Raw genomic sequence first — 16,996 nt, forward strand, 5'->3', positions numbered from 1 at the left:
ACCATGGACTGTCCATCACATGACCATGGACTGTCCATCACATGACCATGGACTGTCCATCACATGACCATGGACTGTCCATCACATGACCATGGACTGTCCATCACATGACCATGGACTGATTTTTATCCCCTGGCAGACCTCTAGAATACTGCAAGGAAGTGATACAGAAAGTATATTGGAAAATTGTATAACTTTTTATTATTATTGGTCTGAACGTAGACATCCCCACGTCCTAATTTCAGCACTCCTCTTGTGTTCCAGAAAGATATACTTTGACATTCCTCCAGAGATGCGCCAATAGCCTTCTCCCTCTATGTGTCAGTGACGTCCTTACAGAGGGCTGGCAGTCTGTCTCTGACACTAGTGAAGCCAGCTCTCCTCCCTATCTGTACATCATCCATGATGAAGTAAGAGGATGGTTTAGCTAATGAACTAGTCAGCCGTCATCATTATGTCTGCCTGTGTCACAACAAATATTGGCGAGAGAACAGGGGCCACACGGTGGCTCAGTGGCTAGCACTGCAGCCTTGCAGCGCTGGAGTCCTGGTGTTCAAATCCCGCCAAGGGCATAAAACCATCTGCAAGGAGTTTGTATGTTCTCCCCGTGTTTGCATGGATTTCCATCCCATATTCCAAAAAGACATACTGATAGGGAAAAATGTACATTGTGAGCTCTCTTGTGGGGCTCACAATCTACATTTAAAAAAAAAAAAAAAAAAAATATTGGCGAGAGCTGTTCTGACATAAGGACATTGATGCCGACTCCATAATCAATGTTTCTTAGCTAGTCATACACATACAGTCTTACAGCCACTTCAGAACTGACTACACATTTACTATTTTGTGCACATTATGGAATTGGAAATGTGAATTTTTGCACATTCCATGACTGATAACATGTTGTTTCTATTTACAGTGCAAGAAGGGTCGAGTTGAGACGGCCATGTAGGTGTACATTGTGGTGTCACAGTGATGTATTACAACACACTACAGGCGACTGCTGGATTACTACACAGGGAAGCCAATGAATTCCATAAGGACTCCATGTCTATTTTTATTACTGCAACTTCTTCTTTGTAACAAACTAGATCCTATTTCCATCTGTTCTGCACTTACCCATTAAACTAGACCAGATGAAGGGCATTGTGACCTTTCCACTGATTTACAGGAATTGTTGTACAATACTCACTTATATGGGGTTGAGGCACAACGACCATTGAACTTATCAGTCGGTACGTCGTCATCAAACTAATTCAAGGCATGAATCATGGACAACAGTGTTACAAAACCATCTATTCACTTCTGGGGTAATTCATTATTATTGATGTCACATTGTAGAATGCAATGTAATTGTTCCAGATACAGACCATAAAATACCGCTATATAACTTGTATGATGCCTTCGGAGTATGGGCCTAGGGTAGACTTTGTTCGCAGGAGCAGACTATTTCCATATTGATATGAATCCTGACTCACTATTGTAAAACAATTGCTTTAATCCAATAGTATTGAGACTACAATGACAATAGGGGGAATGTAGTGTCATGCAAACACGGGACTTAGTTTACCGCGGTTCTAAGTGGTTTTCAGAGACTTATATTGATGACCTATTCTTATGCTGATCATATATATATATATATATATATATATATATATATATATATATATATATACACAGTATATATATATATATATATATATATTACACACCGTATATACTCGAGTATAAGCTGAATTCTCCAGCACAGTTTTTGTGCTGAAAATGCCCCCCTCGACTTATACTCGAGTCAGCAAAAAAAAAAAAAAAAATATATATATATATATATATTTTTTTTTTTTTTTTTTGGGGGGGGGGATGGGGGGCTATGACCAGCCACAATATCAATGAAAATTAAAAAAATAAAAGTTCTAAATCACTCCTTTCCCTAGAATACATATAGAAGTAGAAAATGACTGTGAAACACATACACATTAGGTCTCCCTGTGTCTGACAGTGCCCGGTCTACTGAATATAGGGTATCTGCAGTGCTCCTGTTCTGTCGGGAAGAGGTTAATAGGAGCACTGCAGATACCCTTTATTCAGTAAGGCTGAATTCCAAGTGGGTGAAGAAAAAAAAAACAGTCCTCAAGCTCAGGGAAGGGGCAGACAGACAACCAAAACACCCCCTCCCTTTCCCCAGCACCCAGCATCTACTGCAGCCAAAACCTCCGACCATTTTAATTTTTGAAATTTTCCAGTAGCTGCTGCATTTCCCCCCCTCGGCTTATACTCGAGTCAATAACTTTTCCCAGGTTTTGTGGTAAAATTAGCGGCCTCGGCTTATATTCGGGTCGGCTTATACTCGAGTATATATGATATACATATTTATACACACACACACACACATATTCAGCTGACAACTATTTTACCCAATCTCCCCAGGCAGTCGGCTGAGCAGCGCATGTGCACAGAGCAGGGCAAGGGGAGGAACTGGACCTCCATAGGTCTGAAGATGATGGGTCCAGCAGTGGATTATAATACAGCCTTTTTGAGCAGCCAAACAGAACTCAAGGCTCCTAGGGGCTCATGGCCACCGAAATGTCTCACCAACATTAACAAGCACATACCTCTTAGACCTTCAGCAGCATTTTACATGTACTTGGAAATACAATTGCCTTCAGCTATGCTTATCTGATCCCTAGGTTTGGCAGCAGCCCGGGTACATGCGCAATGTAGAAACCCAACTAGGGTCGAGCCGATATTGAAATTTTAGGATCGTTTTTAAAATCCCAATTCCGATCCCAATGCAAGGCAATGGGATTTTTTTTAATAATCGAAGATCGGATCCACTCTTTTGCTTCGTCCCTGTTTTACCGTATAATCAGCTGAGTATACGGTGAAACAGGGACGAAGCAGAAGAGTGGCAGGCTGCGGTAAATCCATAGGAATGAATGGACGCAGCCGGCACGCAGGGGGTTAAGCGGCCGGCCGCCTCCATTCATTCCTATGGGTGCTAAGCTTTTCCCACAATGATTGGCCAGTAGCCAAGCATTGCGGGAAATAACCTCTGATCTCGATCCCGCCCTAAAAGATTCAGGATCGGAATTCCGATCGCGATCGTGAAATTTACTCGATCGCCGATCAAAATCCGAACATTTTGCTCAACCCTAAACCCAACCTAAAACTAGGAGTTATAGTGAATGTGCTTTCCTATAAAGAATCATTCAACTGAAAATCAGCCCATTTATAAGGCCCTGAAAACCATATCCTGGAGAGACCACAATGCCTTCATATAGTTCAGGGTTCACAGTAGTCTAAAGCCATCCTTGGATCAGTCATCAATATAAAAGTCTTGGAAAACTTGTTTACCTGCACCTCCCATTTCAGGAACCTTCTGCCATGTCATAATGACCAACGAGATGTATTGATCATGTGGGTCCGGTGCTATGACCCCTGGGCTCATAGAAAGTCTTGTGTGTCCCTTGCTTGAATTGCATAGGAAAGCTGAGGCAACTGAATAGACAGTGCCCCCTTCTGTAATGTGATGGTAGTGGGATGGAACGCAAAAAGCACGTGATTCCGGCCATCATTATGGGGATGTGAGATCAATTGTGAATAAGATGGATGAACTGACAGCACTGACCAGGCATCAACAGGAGTTTTGTGAGTGCAGTATGATGCTGTTTACAGAGACTTGGCTTACTGAAATCACCCCGGACACACTTGCCTCCTTGGGGGGCTTCAAACTTCTTCATGCGGACCGGACACTGGAGAGCAGTAAGCACAAGGGTGGAGGGCTTGCAGTATTTGTGAATGAGAGATGGTGTAATCCAGGACATATTGTAGTTAAGAGACAATCGAGTGAAAAGGATATTGAACTGCTAGATGTGAGCATGAGACCTTATTACCTGCCAAGGGAACTATCACATGTTATCGTACTAGCTGCATATGTTCCCCCCTCTGCTAAAGCTGACGCTGCCTGTGAGGTGCTACATGCTGCTGTGAGCAAGCTGCAATCATCTCACCCCCATGCCCTGCTCCTAGTGTCGGGAGCTTTCAACCATGTCTCCCCAGCATCCACTCTACCAGGACTTACTCAGTACGTAACCTGCCATAGAAGAGACAACAAAACACTGGACTTGCTCATTGCCAATGTAAGGGATGCATATAACTCATCTGCCCTACCGCCCCTAGGCAGATCAGATCACAACCTGGTACATCTGCGACCCACATACACTCCACTGGTGCGCAGAGAACCGGCGGTTACCCGTACAGTGAAAATTAAATTTGGTCAGAGGAAAGTGTCGAGACTCTGAGGGACTGTTTTAATATAACATTATGGGAAGTGTTTCAAGACTCATTTCCAGGTGACATTGAGGGACTCACACACTGCATAACAGACTACATTAATTTCTGCGTGGACAGCACGGTACCAACTAGAAAGGTGAGGTGTTTCTCCAATAAACCATGGATCAACTCTGATATTAAAACTCTTCTCGAGGAGAAAAAGAGAATTTTTAAGTCTGGGGACAAAAACGCCCTGGGGGAGGTGCAAAAACAACTAAGACAACTGATCAGAGAAGGGAAAGCCAACTACAGGCGGAAGATGGAACTACAGATGGAGGATGGTAGAATCTCGAAGGTGTGGGATAGTCTTAAGGCTATATCTGGACACAAACAAAAGTCTGGCCCTCAGATAAAAGATGACAGGAAGTGGCTTAACGAGCTTAATCTAGCCAACGCTCCCTTCACCAGCATGTCAGCCAACCCCCCTCCCCTCATACACCAAGACCCAACCCCCACCGACCTGCAGTCAACTGCAAGCTGACTACCTGATCCTACAGGAGTCTCAGGTGTGTAGGGAAATCAAGAGGATTAAAGCAGACAAAGCTGGAGAACCTGATGGAATAAGCGCAAGAGTTCTTAAAATGTGCAGTGACCAGCTGTGTGGTATTATTACGCACATGTACAATATGAGTCTGAAGCTGGGAGTGGTACCTCAACTGTGGAAAACATCTTGTGTGGTACCAGTCCCAAAGAAACCCAACCCGATGGGCTACAATGACTACCGACCTGTAGCACTGACATCCCACCTGATGAAGGTCCTAGAGAGACTGGTCCTGACACACCTACGCCCCCTAGTGAGCTCCGCTCTGGACCCCCTCCAGTTTGCCTATCGGCCAGGCATTGAGGTAGATGACGCCATCATCCACTTTCTTCATAGAGCTCTCTCTCACCTGGAGAAACCCGGGAACACTGTGAGAATAATGTTCTTTGATTTCTCCAGTGCGTTCAACACCATTCAGCCAGGGCTACTGAGGGAGAATCTGAACCTTGGTGGTGTGGACCATCACCTGTCCAACTGGATCCTAGACTACCTGACAACCCGCCCTCAGTATGTGAGAGCCCGGGACTGTGTGTCTGACACTGTGATCTGTAGTACGGGGGCACCACAAGGTACAGTTCTCTCCCCTTTTCTCTTCACACTGTACACTGCTGACTTTAGGCACAACTCATCCAGCTGTTACTTACAGTACTTACAGTACTCCGATGACTCTGCTATAGTAGGCCTTATCACTGATGGCGACGATACGGAATACAGAGACTTAAACCAGGATTTTGTGGAATGGTGCCAGCGGAACCAGCTCAGGATTAATGCTGGGAAGACCAAGGAGATGATGGTGGTGGACTTTAGTAAACGGAGAAGTGCTCCAACCCCAGTGGAGATCCAAGGAACATGTATTGAGATAGTCAGGACCTATAAGTACCTGGGTGTGCTCCTCAACAATAAACTACCTAACTGTGCTATTACACATCAGTTCCCATTCATTTGAATATCCTTCTATATATGTGATACATTTACTCCTGGATGATAAAAAAAACCCCTCTCACACATACAATCTCATTGAAGCTCCATTTTCTATTCTTTGCCAAATATTAACATAAAAATGTGGTGCATAACACAGAACAGAATATCATGTAGAAGGGAAAGTCCTCAGTTTCCTTCTGAACTGGACTTCAATATCAGATTTACAGAGTTTCCTAGTCACCGACCACTTCCAGTGGGTTTATGATATCATCATGGTATGTATAGTGAATTACAGTATAAAGAAATTTCACATCAAAAAACTATTAAATTATGCAGTTTGTACTTTGGCCACTAGATGTCAGCACAACAGGTCACATAGTATACAGCCTGCTTTTTCAGTCTGTAGTGATATTAATTGTGTCATCCTCATTAATATGTGTAGGTTAAGGACAGAATTACAGGTCTGTTATATTAACGGAAACAAGATAAGCGCTTTTATACCAATAACACAAAAATAAAGGTAGCTGAGAAAGATCCGTGATGGGCAGTGTATGGCTGCATTCACACGTTGCATTAACTTTACCTTTAAAACACGATAAGAATGTATGGGGGAAAAAAATCATCATTTCCGGAAAAGGAAACGCACATCTACTCTGTTAAAAATGCAAAACTAAACAAAACATGTGCATGCAGACTTAAAAGGCATCTGCAAAGTATTAAAAAAAATATATTTTTATAGCATATTTTATTGCTTTCAGGCAACTAAAAAAAGTCCCAGATAACCCTTTTAAGTTTTGCCCACAGTGGCCGGAACACTCACTTTGCATAGGACATATGTATACACATGCACAGAAGCAAGCAGTGTCTTTATGGCAGGGAACAGAAAGTTACAGGGTTAAACCATCCCCTGTAATATTATCTGCCATCTGCTGGTGAAAATTACATGGAAGATCTTCATCTTTCAGCAACAAATGGCAGACCTAGCATGCAGACAGCAGCCCAGTCAGCAGAGAGGGAGCCTGAAGAACTTCACAGCTTTAGCCCTTTCACATGACCACTGGCTGGACCGGCCAACCCTGATGTGCCCATCCGCTTATGTGACAGACGCCCAGCAGAGCAGGCACTGTGTCCGAGCAGGAGGCTGATTTTTTCCGTATCCTGCTGCAATCTCTGCCTCCCATTGAAAACAATCAGAACTCGCTCCCAAATCCGTGCCAGATTCCTCCATGCGAACGTACCCTAAATGTGCCAGATTTATCACAGTGACTGATTTTAATAAACCTGGCGCACATATGTGATGTCCATGTTACTCACAGACTGCATGTGCACCCATGGACTTTAATAGGAGCGTACAGTTGTCCTTTATTTTTCCATTTACTAACAGTCCTTGAAAAGCCAAGAGAGAAATCCGATATTTTGGCTGTTTTGTGGACCACAGACACCAATAATAGTCTATGGATCTGAGAAAATCATGAACAGTGCAATGAGGATATGGAAGTGCTGTTTATATATATATATATATATATATATATATATATATATATATATATATATATATAAAAAAAAAAAAAAAAAGTATTGAAAATGTCAAATAAAAAGTTGATGTATATGAAAAAAGGTCCAACCATTGACCGAAAATAACCCAAAAAACGATCAGGATTGTGCGCTGCTGATGGTACATCTTAGGCCATGCACCCTTGTTGGATAAAGTGCAAAGAGTGTCTAAAACCCTACATTTAGTGTAAGGCATGTATACTAATTTTCCGGTGTCCTCACTGCTGTTTCCTATACAGATGGATACACCAATGAGAATAAATGAATAGCTAAGCTGCCATGTGCAGAGGAGTAACATGAAGTTTCTGGGCCACCAATGAAAAATCTATACCAGACCCCCCAATTATAATGTATATTTAATAGTACTGGTCTAATGAGGGGAAGAGACACCTTATGGGCCCCCCTAAGGTTCAAAGACTCCCTCACATTACTCTCCTGTGTTTTTTACAATTGGAGTCAAGGTTTGGGGTACAACAATGTAGAATATATCAGAGAACCCCTAACCTACATCTCTAATCCCATGAAACAAGTCACCAACGTCTCCAGTGAATATATTCACATGGCAGATTTGTTGCATAGTTTCGACCTTCCTAATGATTTAATGGAATTCTGCAACAAATCTCTAGTGTGTGAATATACTGTAAGCCGTGTCTTCATACTGTGCAGGGGGCTGTAGTGTGTTGTGCCACAAAGCTTCATTTTATTATGTGTAAATCCACTACACAATACACTTCATTGGTGAGTGTAAAGCTGCAAGACACAAACTGCAAGACTTCCGTTGCCCAAAATGTCCACCTTTGCCATGAAGTCTATATTCACTGCTCGCTCCCTTCCTATGTCCTTCATCATGTAAATGCTCATTAGGCCCACTGTCAGGTACCCTGGATCCCGGTGTGCCAGGTGTTGACGCTGGCACTGAGATCAGCAGGGTATTTGGCAGTGTTGGAATGGGGCGGTGTGGAGGTGAGTTGGGGAGATCAGTAAGAATCCAAAATATAGAAAATCTATATGGCTCAAACTTGCCATATGTACTGTGTTGTTGAACTTAAAGACCTCGGCTGCACTTATTAATTATTGCATTATTAAAACACCGCACGTAAAACACACGGACTCCATTATAGTCTATGGGGTCCGTGTGTTTTCATTGCTCACCGCTTGTCAATGGAGGGCATTTCACAAGTCCAGCTCTTTACATCATTTAACTAGTCACCACTCTGATTCTGGCACAGCAGGAATTATTCCTCTAGCCCCCACCATTCCTGAGCAATCAGTGCTGTGAGTTTTGCTGGCTGATGTGTTATTTAGTCTCTGTATAGTCAGGTCGCAGGCGGTATCAGGCAGGAGTAGACAAGGGGTGTGATTCTGAGCTCTGTCAATACAGAACATAAATAGCACAAATAGGCATCAAAACTTCTGTGCTTGTTGCTCAGGAATGGTGGGGATAGCGAGAAAATTCGAACTGTGTTGGAATTGGTGGAGCAGCAACTATTAGCAAGATGCTAAGAACTGGAATAGGTGGAGGTGGTGAAATGAAAGGTCCACTTTAAGGCCATTCTTTGCACTATGAAGGAATTTTCCACTACAGTCAGTTATAAGCTTAAATGTGTCATGTTCTGTATACCGTGTATGATAGCGATTGGCTATTTTGGCATTTACCAATGATTCTTCATACCTTGGAACACCCCTCTAACGTAGTGTCACTCAGAAAACAGTATCTCTAGTGTTAGCGGGTGGCAGTCATGTTATGTTTCCTTATACTGTATCTCACCACGGAGAAACAATAATGACTGATCAGTAAGGATGAATTCCCACTATATTTACAGGGTACCTCATAGGTGTATTTAGCGAGGATTTCCGGCCGTAAACCTCTCACTGATGCCTTTGATGTATGATACTAAATAGTAATACGCTGGCACAAGTTACACATAGGCCCCTGTGTATACGCTGCAGGGCTACGAAGTAGAAGTCAGAGGCAGGAAGTAGGTTTTGGGTGAAGTTGGAAAAAAGTTACCGACTTTTGATAATTATTACTTTAATTAGATTATTCAATGATATATACGGTATATATACACGTGTAGTTTGTTACATATTTACTTTCTTAGGAATCTATCTCTGGCTTTTTAATGAATTAGAGGATCTTTACTTCTTCTGACTGATCATGGCTGTCCACCATTTATGAAGGACTTTGAGGTGACGCAGGAGTCGGGTCGGGCTGTGGAAAAATAGAGGAGTCTATGGTTATGTTTTTCGACTACTCAGGGCTCGTTCACATCTGCACCCGGTCTACATTCTGCAGGTTTCCGTTTCCTGCACAAAACAGAGGCAGGAGACGGAAAGCTGCAGGACTCTTTCATACCCATTCATTTGAATGGGTTTGAAAGATGTCTGGCTGTGAGCGCCGGTGAGCGTTTTATGCTCTCCGCCGCAAAACCATTTAAAAAAATAAATAAATAAAAAAAAATCGTACAGAGTCGGACATGCAGTACTCTGTGTCCGGTTTAAAAAAAAAACGGTTTTTGCGGCGGAGAGCATAAAACGCTCACCGCCGGACCCGGTCTGACAGGTTTCCGTCTTCTGCATGCAGAAGACAGAAAGCTTAGAACGGACTCCGGGCGCTAGTGTGAACCTAGCATTAGCTCTGATACTCTGCGCAGGATATAGATTTCTTTACTGGATGCCTCTGCATAGAATAGTCAACTACATGATGCTATATAGCAAAAATATGTATACTGACATACACCAGCCTCATGGACATTGAAAGGACATTCGTTGTTTCCAGTGGGCAAATAGGGGCCTATATACCTGACATATACTCCTAAGAGCCTTCCAGGGGCATACACCAAATGGATAAGAGCGCACCCCTGACTGGGTATATTGGGCACCATTCTCTTGCGCCCCCTTATGGCAGGCATACATACATTACATTCTTAGGGTAAATCACAGCAGCACAGACAAGTCTTTAGGTATTTTTCTTTATTCAGGTTTAATATTCACAATGTAAACAATAAATTTCTTCAACCACAGTATTTCTTGTAAAAGACAAAAGAACAGCGTTTGTACAAAAATGCCCTTAAAAAAAACAAGTCGTGTTTACATTGTACAAAATAAAACTTGCCGAAGAGTGAGCCGCTATGGAGAGTGTGTGTGTGTGTGTGTGTGTGTGTGGACGGGGCCAGACTGGGGTACACTGACGCAGACAAGACATCCAATGAGATTAAGAACCCTTTACTCATCCAAGAACACAAACCTTGTCTCCACACCACATTCCCCTTCCTCCTTTTGCTGCATCGGGGGCTCCGACTACCAAATTGGAAATGGTGAACCACATTGTGAAAATAAAAGCAACGGTAAAAAGTGGATCTGTCATAGTCCTGGTGGACCGGGGTCATTTCCAAACCACTTGGCAGGCACATTATATGCAGCAGGGTATATGGATAGCTACTGTGTAAAGCAGGAAGGAAAGTTATAGACCCCCCCCCCCCAAAAAAAAAAAATACAGGCAAGATACCGAGTCATAGATCAATAAAACCTGGAAAGCCAGACTGTCTCTCAGCCCATAGTAATACGGTCGCACCCGGGAGGGAAGCAAAAACTCACAGTGTGGCTTGAGGAGCCGGGACGGAGCAGGCGTCTATTGTCAGAGACTTGGCTAGCGGTTTCCAGAAGACATTTAAAAGGCAACTAGACCTAAAGTGCCGATTCATCCAAGTCATACAACCAGGACGTCTAGTGGGCAAGTGTCCTCTTCTACTCATGGGTGGGTCTATCTTACCTCTACTCCGTACCTGCTCTCCTGACATATCTGTGTTAGTAAATCCCTGTGAGATAACTATGCTGGAGCATCGTGTCTGACAAAACCATGCCGTGCCATTGCTTGTGTTATTCCTCCTGGAAATGTATGACTGAATCCAGTAATGTGTGTAGCTATGTAGCCCAAGTTCACATCACCCTCGGAGTCTCCATTGCATTGTATGCCGAAAACATCTGACGGATCCCATTATAGTGTGTTACCGCAATTTTAGTGGTCCGTCTCTCCGTTGTTCAGGTCCCATGATGAACTCGAACAATGGAGAAGTGATGCTAATGTTCACTGAGCACTGTCCGCTCTGACTGGAAAAGTTTATGCATACGTTTCCAGGAATGATAACAGAGGAACGATACAGAATTTGACGAAAAGATGCTCCAAAAATGATTTACTGAAACAAACATATCAGGAGAGTGACAGGTCCTCTGTAAGGCACTTATCTATGAATCATTCTATACTTAAAGGGGTTTTCTGGATCTCTTAAAGATAGGACATTAATTGAAGGACTGTGGGGGCCCGACAATTGAGACTACTGTGGATTGGCTTTTCCTCAGGGCACGTGATGTCACGTTCACTGGTCGCATGGCTTGATCACAGCTCAGTCCCATTCAAGTGAACAAACTGTGCTGCCATACCAAACGCAGGCGCTGTGCTTGCCAAGTTTTGCAGTGGCTGCAGCCTCCAAAGTTTCTTATCAGTCAGTGGCTTGGGTGTCGGACCCCTGACAATCTTTAATTGATAACCTATCCTAAAGAGATGGTCAAGATTTATTTAGCCTGAAAAACCCCTTTAAACGATGCTGAACTGATCAAAATGCAAGATGCATCGATAAGTTCTAAGTTCCTTTAAGGGATTGTCCCGCAAACAAGACTATCCAGAGAATTTGGGGGTGGGTTCCAACACCATGAGTATGGGAGGTCTGAGTCCCCCCTCCCCAAATTGAGCAGGTTGCACATGCTCTATTCATCTCCATGTAAAAGGAAACCCAAGTCCATCACTATGTTATCCCTTATACTTGAATGGAGAGACAGATTTTATGTGTGACCGCTGTTCTATTCTAATTTATAAATGGGGGGGGCACATGAACCCTTGTCCTCATGGCTGGTGGGGTTCCAAGCTGTGGAAAAGATGAGATGCCTCGTTTACAGGACACCCCCTTTAAGTGATGCCTCGTTTGCAGGACAGCCCCTTTAAGTGATGCCTCGTTTGCAGGACAGCCCCTTTAAGCACATACACAACAGCATGATTCACGGATTAGTATATCCTGACACCTCGGTACCCCATAGATCTAAGAACCCATGCACACCTTGTGAGATCTCGAAGCATTTCAAGTGTCGCTGTTCTTAAACCGCCTCTGCAATGTGACCATAGCAGCAAATAAAAACAACTGCTAAAACAGGAAATGATCGACGCTAAAAACACCACCACATTGGAGGATTCCAGTTTGCAGCAAATCTTGCTAGTAACAAAACCCCAAACGTCAGTAAAAGTGTAATATAGATCACATATATTATATGTATGTATTCGAGTGGATGTTGCAGGCGTGTACATACACTATATATACACGGCAACAAATACACCAATATAATATAGTTTTATGTCTTCATACGCAAACTTTAATAGACTGAACACGGATTCCAGGAAGGCCAAACACTTTGTAGCATTGAATATCAAACACGCACACACTATGTAACATTTACAGGTTGTTTTTGTACAGACAGATAGGCAGCACTGAGAGTCACTAGATTTACAATGTGTGAAGTACGGCGGGGACAGGGGATCAGTAGAAAGAGGTGAAAGGCAAAAAAAGAAGAAGTAAAATGGCCATAAACTCCGACAGTTCACAGCATATTCAAGTAATGGAGGGTCAATCCCCATAGAGTAGACCAACTAATAAGAGCACATTCCAACATAATTATGATATTCCTCCGCTCACGTCGTCTCCCATTTACAAGGCAAAGCCTCGGGCGGTAATGGGACAGATTTTCTGAGATGTAACGGTAACTACTTCATCATTAAGACCTTCTTGTCAAAGGATAAGTGGCTGGGCTCAGCAAGACAGGGCAGTGGCGGCCTCCCTCATCCCGCAAGGAATGGAGGACAAGGGGCCACCAGGTATGTTCAGCAAAGATTTCCCCACAATGTCAGCACCTAATAGGTCACTGTCCCAACAAGCCACGAAACAGGCGTCGTCTTGCTTCAAAAGTAAGGTTTATAGTGATATGTAAAAGTCAACAGCCACATGGCACTCTGGATCCCTACTTGCCGACAGCATCTACAAATGCATGGCGGCACTGTTGACCCCAAAAGGCAATAGGTAAAGGATGAAGGGACTGAGCAGGACTTTTCTAAAAAAACAGAAAGACAAATCCAAATATCTTCTAAAATAACTTACACTTTTGTATAAGCTTTACATGCAGCCCACGGAGGTGGCAACTTCAGAACATAGCAACACCAGTAACCTGGTTATAAACTTCGGACTATCCTAAAACTTTCACAGTTCTGAAAAGATTGAAAAAAAGAGTCATCTACCCTCAGACAAAGCAACAATCTTAGGTTTTAAAGGGAGTCATTCAGTAGTTTGGACACCACAAGGCTGACGGCGCTGTATAGAAGATGGAGGGAGCAGTGTGAAGGATGAGACCGCCTCATGTGCAGTGCCCCGGACTCTCCACAGGCCATAGTCTCTTCTCTAGGTGATGACTTTAGTGGTCTACAGATTGGATTCCAGACCCATCACGAGGAGAGGTGCAGAGAGCCCTGAACCACGAGTATGAAGATCTCACCTCCTGAAGACTTACAGCACCAGGGACGGTAAAACATGAATTTATCGGTCATGCCTATGACTCCACCGATCTGCCTGACCTCTATACAGTACGGTCAACAGTCTTGAGGTGTCAAACCGGCTTACAGACTTTCTTTAAAGAAGCAATTGAAAGTGTGCCTGGTTCCTACAACAGTGACATACGCGCCAGTCGGACACCGGGGCCCGACGACCCTATAGGAACAGTAACCTGCTTTTACTAAGGATCTCTTAAAACAAACATTTGAGGTTTCAGAGTTAAAAAAACAAAATAAAAACAAAAAAAACCACACAATTCTATTTATATATGTACAATGACTTACATGTGTGCAGTCAGGAATTACTTACAAAGGGAAGGAGGAGTAAGGGAAGCCCATACCTTACATGCATCAGGAACAATAAAACAAATATGTCAAAATATATAAAATTAACCAATAAAGTGCACGTTCCTCACATATTACACCTGCCCCTTTATAAGAATGAAAAAAACAAAAAAAACACTAAAAAGTTCCAGGACTACATGGTATTGTATAGTGGATTGGTTGTTCTCTTCTTCTCATTGGTCTTTTTAAGTCTTCGCAAAGGATGAGTTCTACCATGTTCGTGCTTGGGAGTGACAGATATTAGTGGGACTGAGGGGTCTAGTACCACTGGCGGGTGCCCCTGGGCAACAGTCAATTCAGACTCAGGACTTGCTATACCCTGCTGAGTTGAACCAAACTCTTTGGCATACTGCACAAGAGGCTTTTCCACTGGCTTGCTCTTGACGACACACTCGGCGGTTTTGATCTGTTCTACAAAATGTTTTGTGGGTTCCAGTCCCGAGGAGGCCTGTACAGACAGGATGCAAAGCTTTTCAGGTGGGTCTTCCGATTTTGCTAAATCTAAATCAGACTCGTAATTTCCTGGCACGATCCGGAGAGAATTCTGGAGCATGTCAGGGTAAGTGTGATTATTTTCCGATGAGACAGAGTCCCTCTCTGACAAATCATCTTTAGAAAGTTCTAAGCAACCCAATTTGGCCAGAGACGCAGAACGTTTCATCTGGGACGGAGTGGTGAGACCAGCTTGCCGAATCCGTGCCTCTATTTCCTTCGCTCTTTGTTTGACGACGCCGGGGTTACTACTAAAGTCTTTGATGCTGTCACTACTTGAACTATGAGGAAGGCCAAAAGAGAAGGATGAAACGTCCAACACTTCTCGCAGTTCGCGTATATTCTCCGTAAGCTTGTTGATTAGATTAAGATCTTCATGGCTCAGCTGGGACAAGGCACTGTCTGCTTCCCTTTGCATTAACTCCCCAAGGCCCAGGAAAGTGTCACCTTGGTACTTTTCTGTACAGTTCGACAGATTGCCTAAATTCTCATCAGTACGAGTGCAGTCTTCGGTGACACCTTCTAGAACAATGGAGCATGGTTGACACTGGTAATCGGGACTAGGGAAAACTAGATGTATACTAGGACTGACTAGATTAGGAACCTTCAGATCACTTACAACACCATGCTCTTCCTGGGCACTGTCACATGTAGAAGTTGCATCCGGAGAACCCAGTTTCAAAGGTAGGCTGTCTATATGTGCCGAGGACCTGCCCGATGCACTTGTAAAGACATTTTTTAAAGGTGCTTCTGAAGATAGAGCCTTGGACTCTAAAACTACCCCTTCGCTATCAATGCCGAACTCATGATGAGAGAGGTCATTGTCATTGTTATCAAAGCACTGAAGTCCAAACTTATGTTCTACATCTTCTACTTTCTTTGGAAACTGTCCTGAACCATCCTGCTTTTCTAAAGGTTCGGTAATAACCAACTGGTTCTCTTTTCCTTGCTCTTTAGGTTCTGAATGACTTGTGTCTTGCTTCACTTGCATGTTATGATGCTCAGAGAATAGAGATGACTCTGTAGATGGCTCAGATTTGAGAAGTTCCAAAGGTTCTAACCCTGTAACTTTTATTTTGACCTTTTTATCCTTTTCACTATCTGGAGCATCAAGCAAAGAGTCTTCAAGTTTACTTTTTAGAGCAGAATCGCAGGAGGCAGAGTCATTCTTGGAATTCTTCCTTATTGGCACAGCGGTGGTGAGCTGCTGCTGCTCCTGCTCTTGCCTCAAGCGTTCCTCAAACTCCATTGTGGCCCTTCTTACGGAGCCTGCGCACCACTTGGGAGCCTGACCTGGAACTTCCTGATGGTCATTTGTTTCACTGGAGTTTTCAGCGTCATCCTGAGAAGCTTGTTTGCACTTCTGGTCTTTAGACTTGTCATGTGGCAGTGCTGTGCTCACCTCGCTATGCTCCTTGCAGTTGCCTTCTGGCTCCCATACAGATTCAAGTGACAAATCGTGGATTGTATTTCTCTTTGGTGCTTGTACTTGGCTAGACAGATTGTCTGTTTTCTGTTGGCACTGGCCTACTCCCTGGTTGAAGGACTCGATCTCTGTGATGATCTCTTTCACAGATATTGCATTTTCAGAGTGTGATTTGTGGAGATGATCTTGAACAACTGGTTCAGAGACCTCCTAAGGGGGAAAATAAAAAGAATAGGCTTACTACACACCATTTATTAGAACACAAAACCAATAAGAACAAGACAAATGTTAAAGGGGTTCCTCACGATTTTCACTCTGCTTATTGATAGGGGTGCTGAGAGGTTGGAGCCCATTGATCAAACATTGACAGATGGCCGACTCCATAAAGCATATTCACTAGATCAAGAATGATGAGCCAACCAACTTAATGCTTTCATTTTAACCATCTGTAGCAATTTTTGTGTTTTTGGATTTCCATTTTTTTTTATTCCTGCCTTCCAAAAGCCATAACATTTTTTAGTTTTCTGGCAAAGGATTAAAGGGTAACCCCCCCCCCCCCCATGTCATTAATTTAGGATCTGTAGGAGTCTGATTTAAGGGACACCCACCTTTCCTGAGTGAAGGGGAAAAAATCTGCAGCATATCTCCCTGCAGTGACACATGGCTCCCTGCACGCAGTCTAAGAGTGTCCTATTCTGCCTAAGCATGTAGCAGTGTAATATATAACTGAATGTAGTACATT

The 16,996-nt window shown here is 43.3% G+C and overlaps 1 protein-coding gene across 4 annotated transcripts in view; it reads right to left on the reverse strand.

The window, feature by feature from the left end:
* Nucleotides 1-10,303: 10,303 nt before the first annotated feature.
* Nucleotides 10,304-16,996, reverse strand: part of SSH2 (slingshot protein phosphatase 2) — a 163,370-nt gene continuing 156,677 nt past the window's right edge. For all 4 annotated transcript variants that reach the window (XM_075263730.1, XM_075263728.1, XM_075263731.1 and 1 more), the window contains one exon: nt 10,304-16,464. In XM_075263730.1, the coding sequence (XP_075119831.1) occupies nt 14,470-16,464 (1,995 nt within the window). In that variant the 3' untranslated portion in view covers nt 10,304-14,469. The remainder of the gene's footprint in view (nt 16,465-16,996) is intronic.

Source organism: Leptodactylus fuscus, chromosome 2 (genome assembly GCF_031893055.1).
Source record: "Leptodactylus fuscus isolate aLepFus1 chromosome 2, aLepFus1.hap2, whole genome shotgun sequence".
NCBI lineage: Eukaryota > Metazoa > Chordata > Amphibia > Anura > Leptodactylidae > Leptodactylus > Leptodactylus fuscus.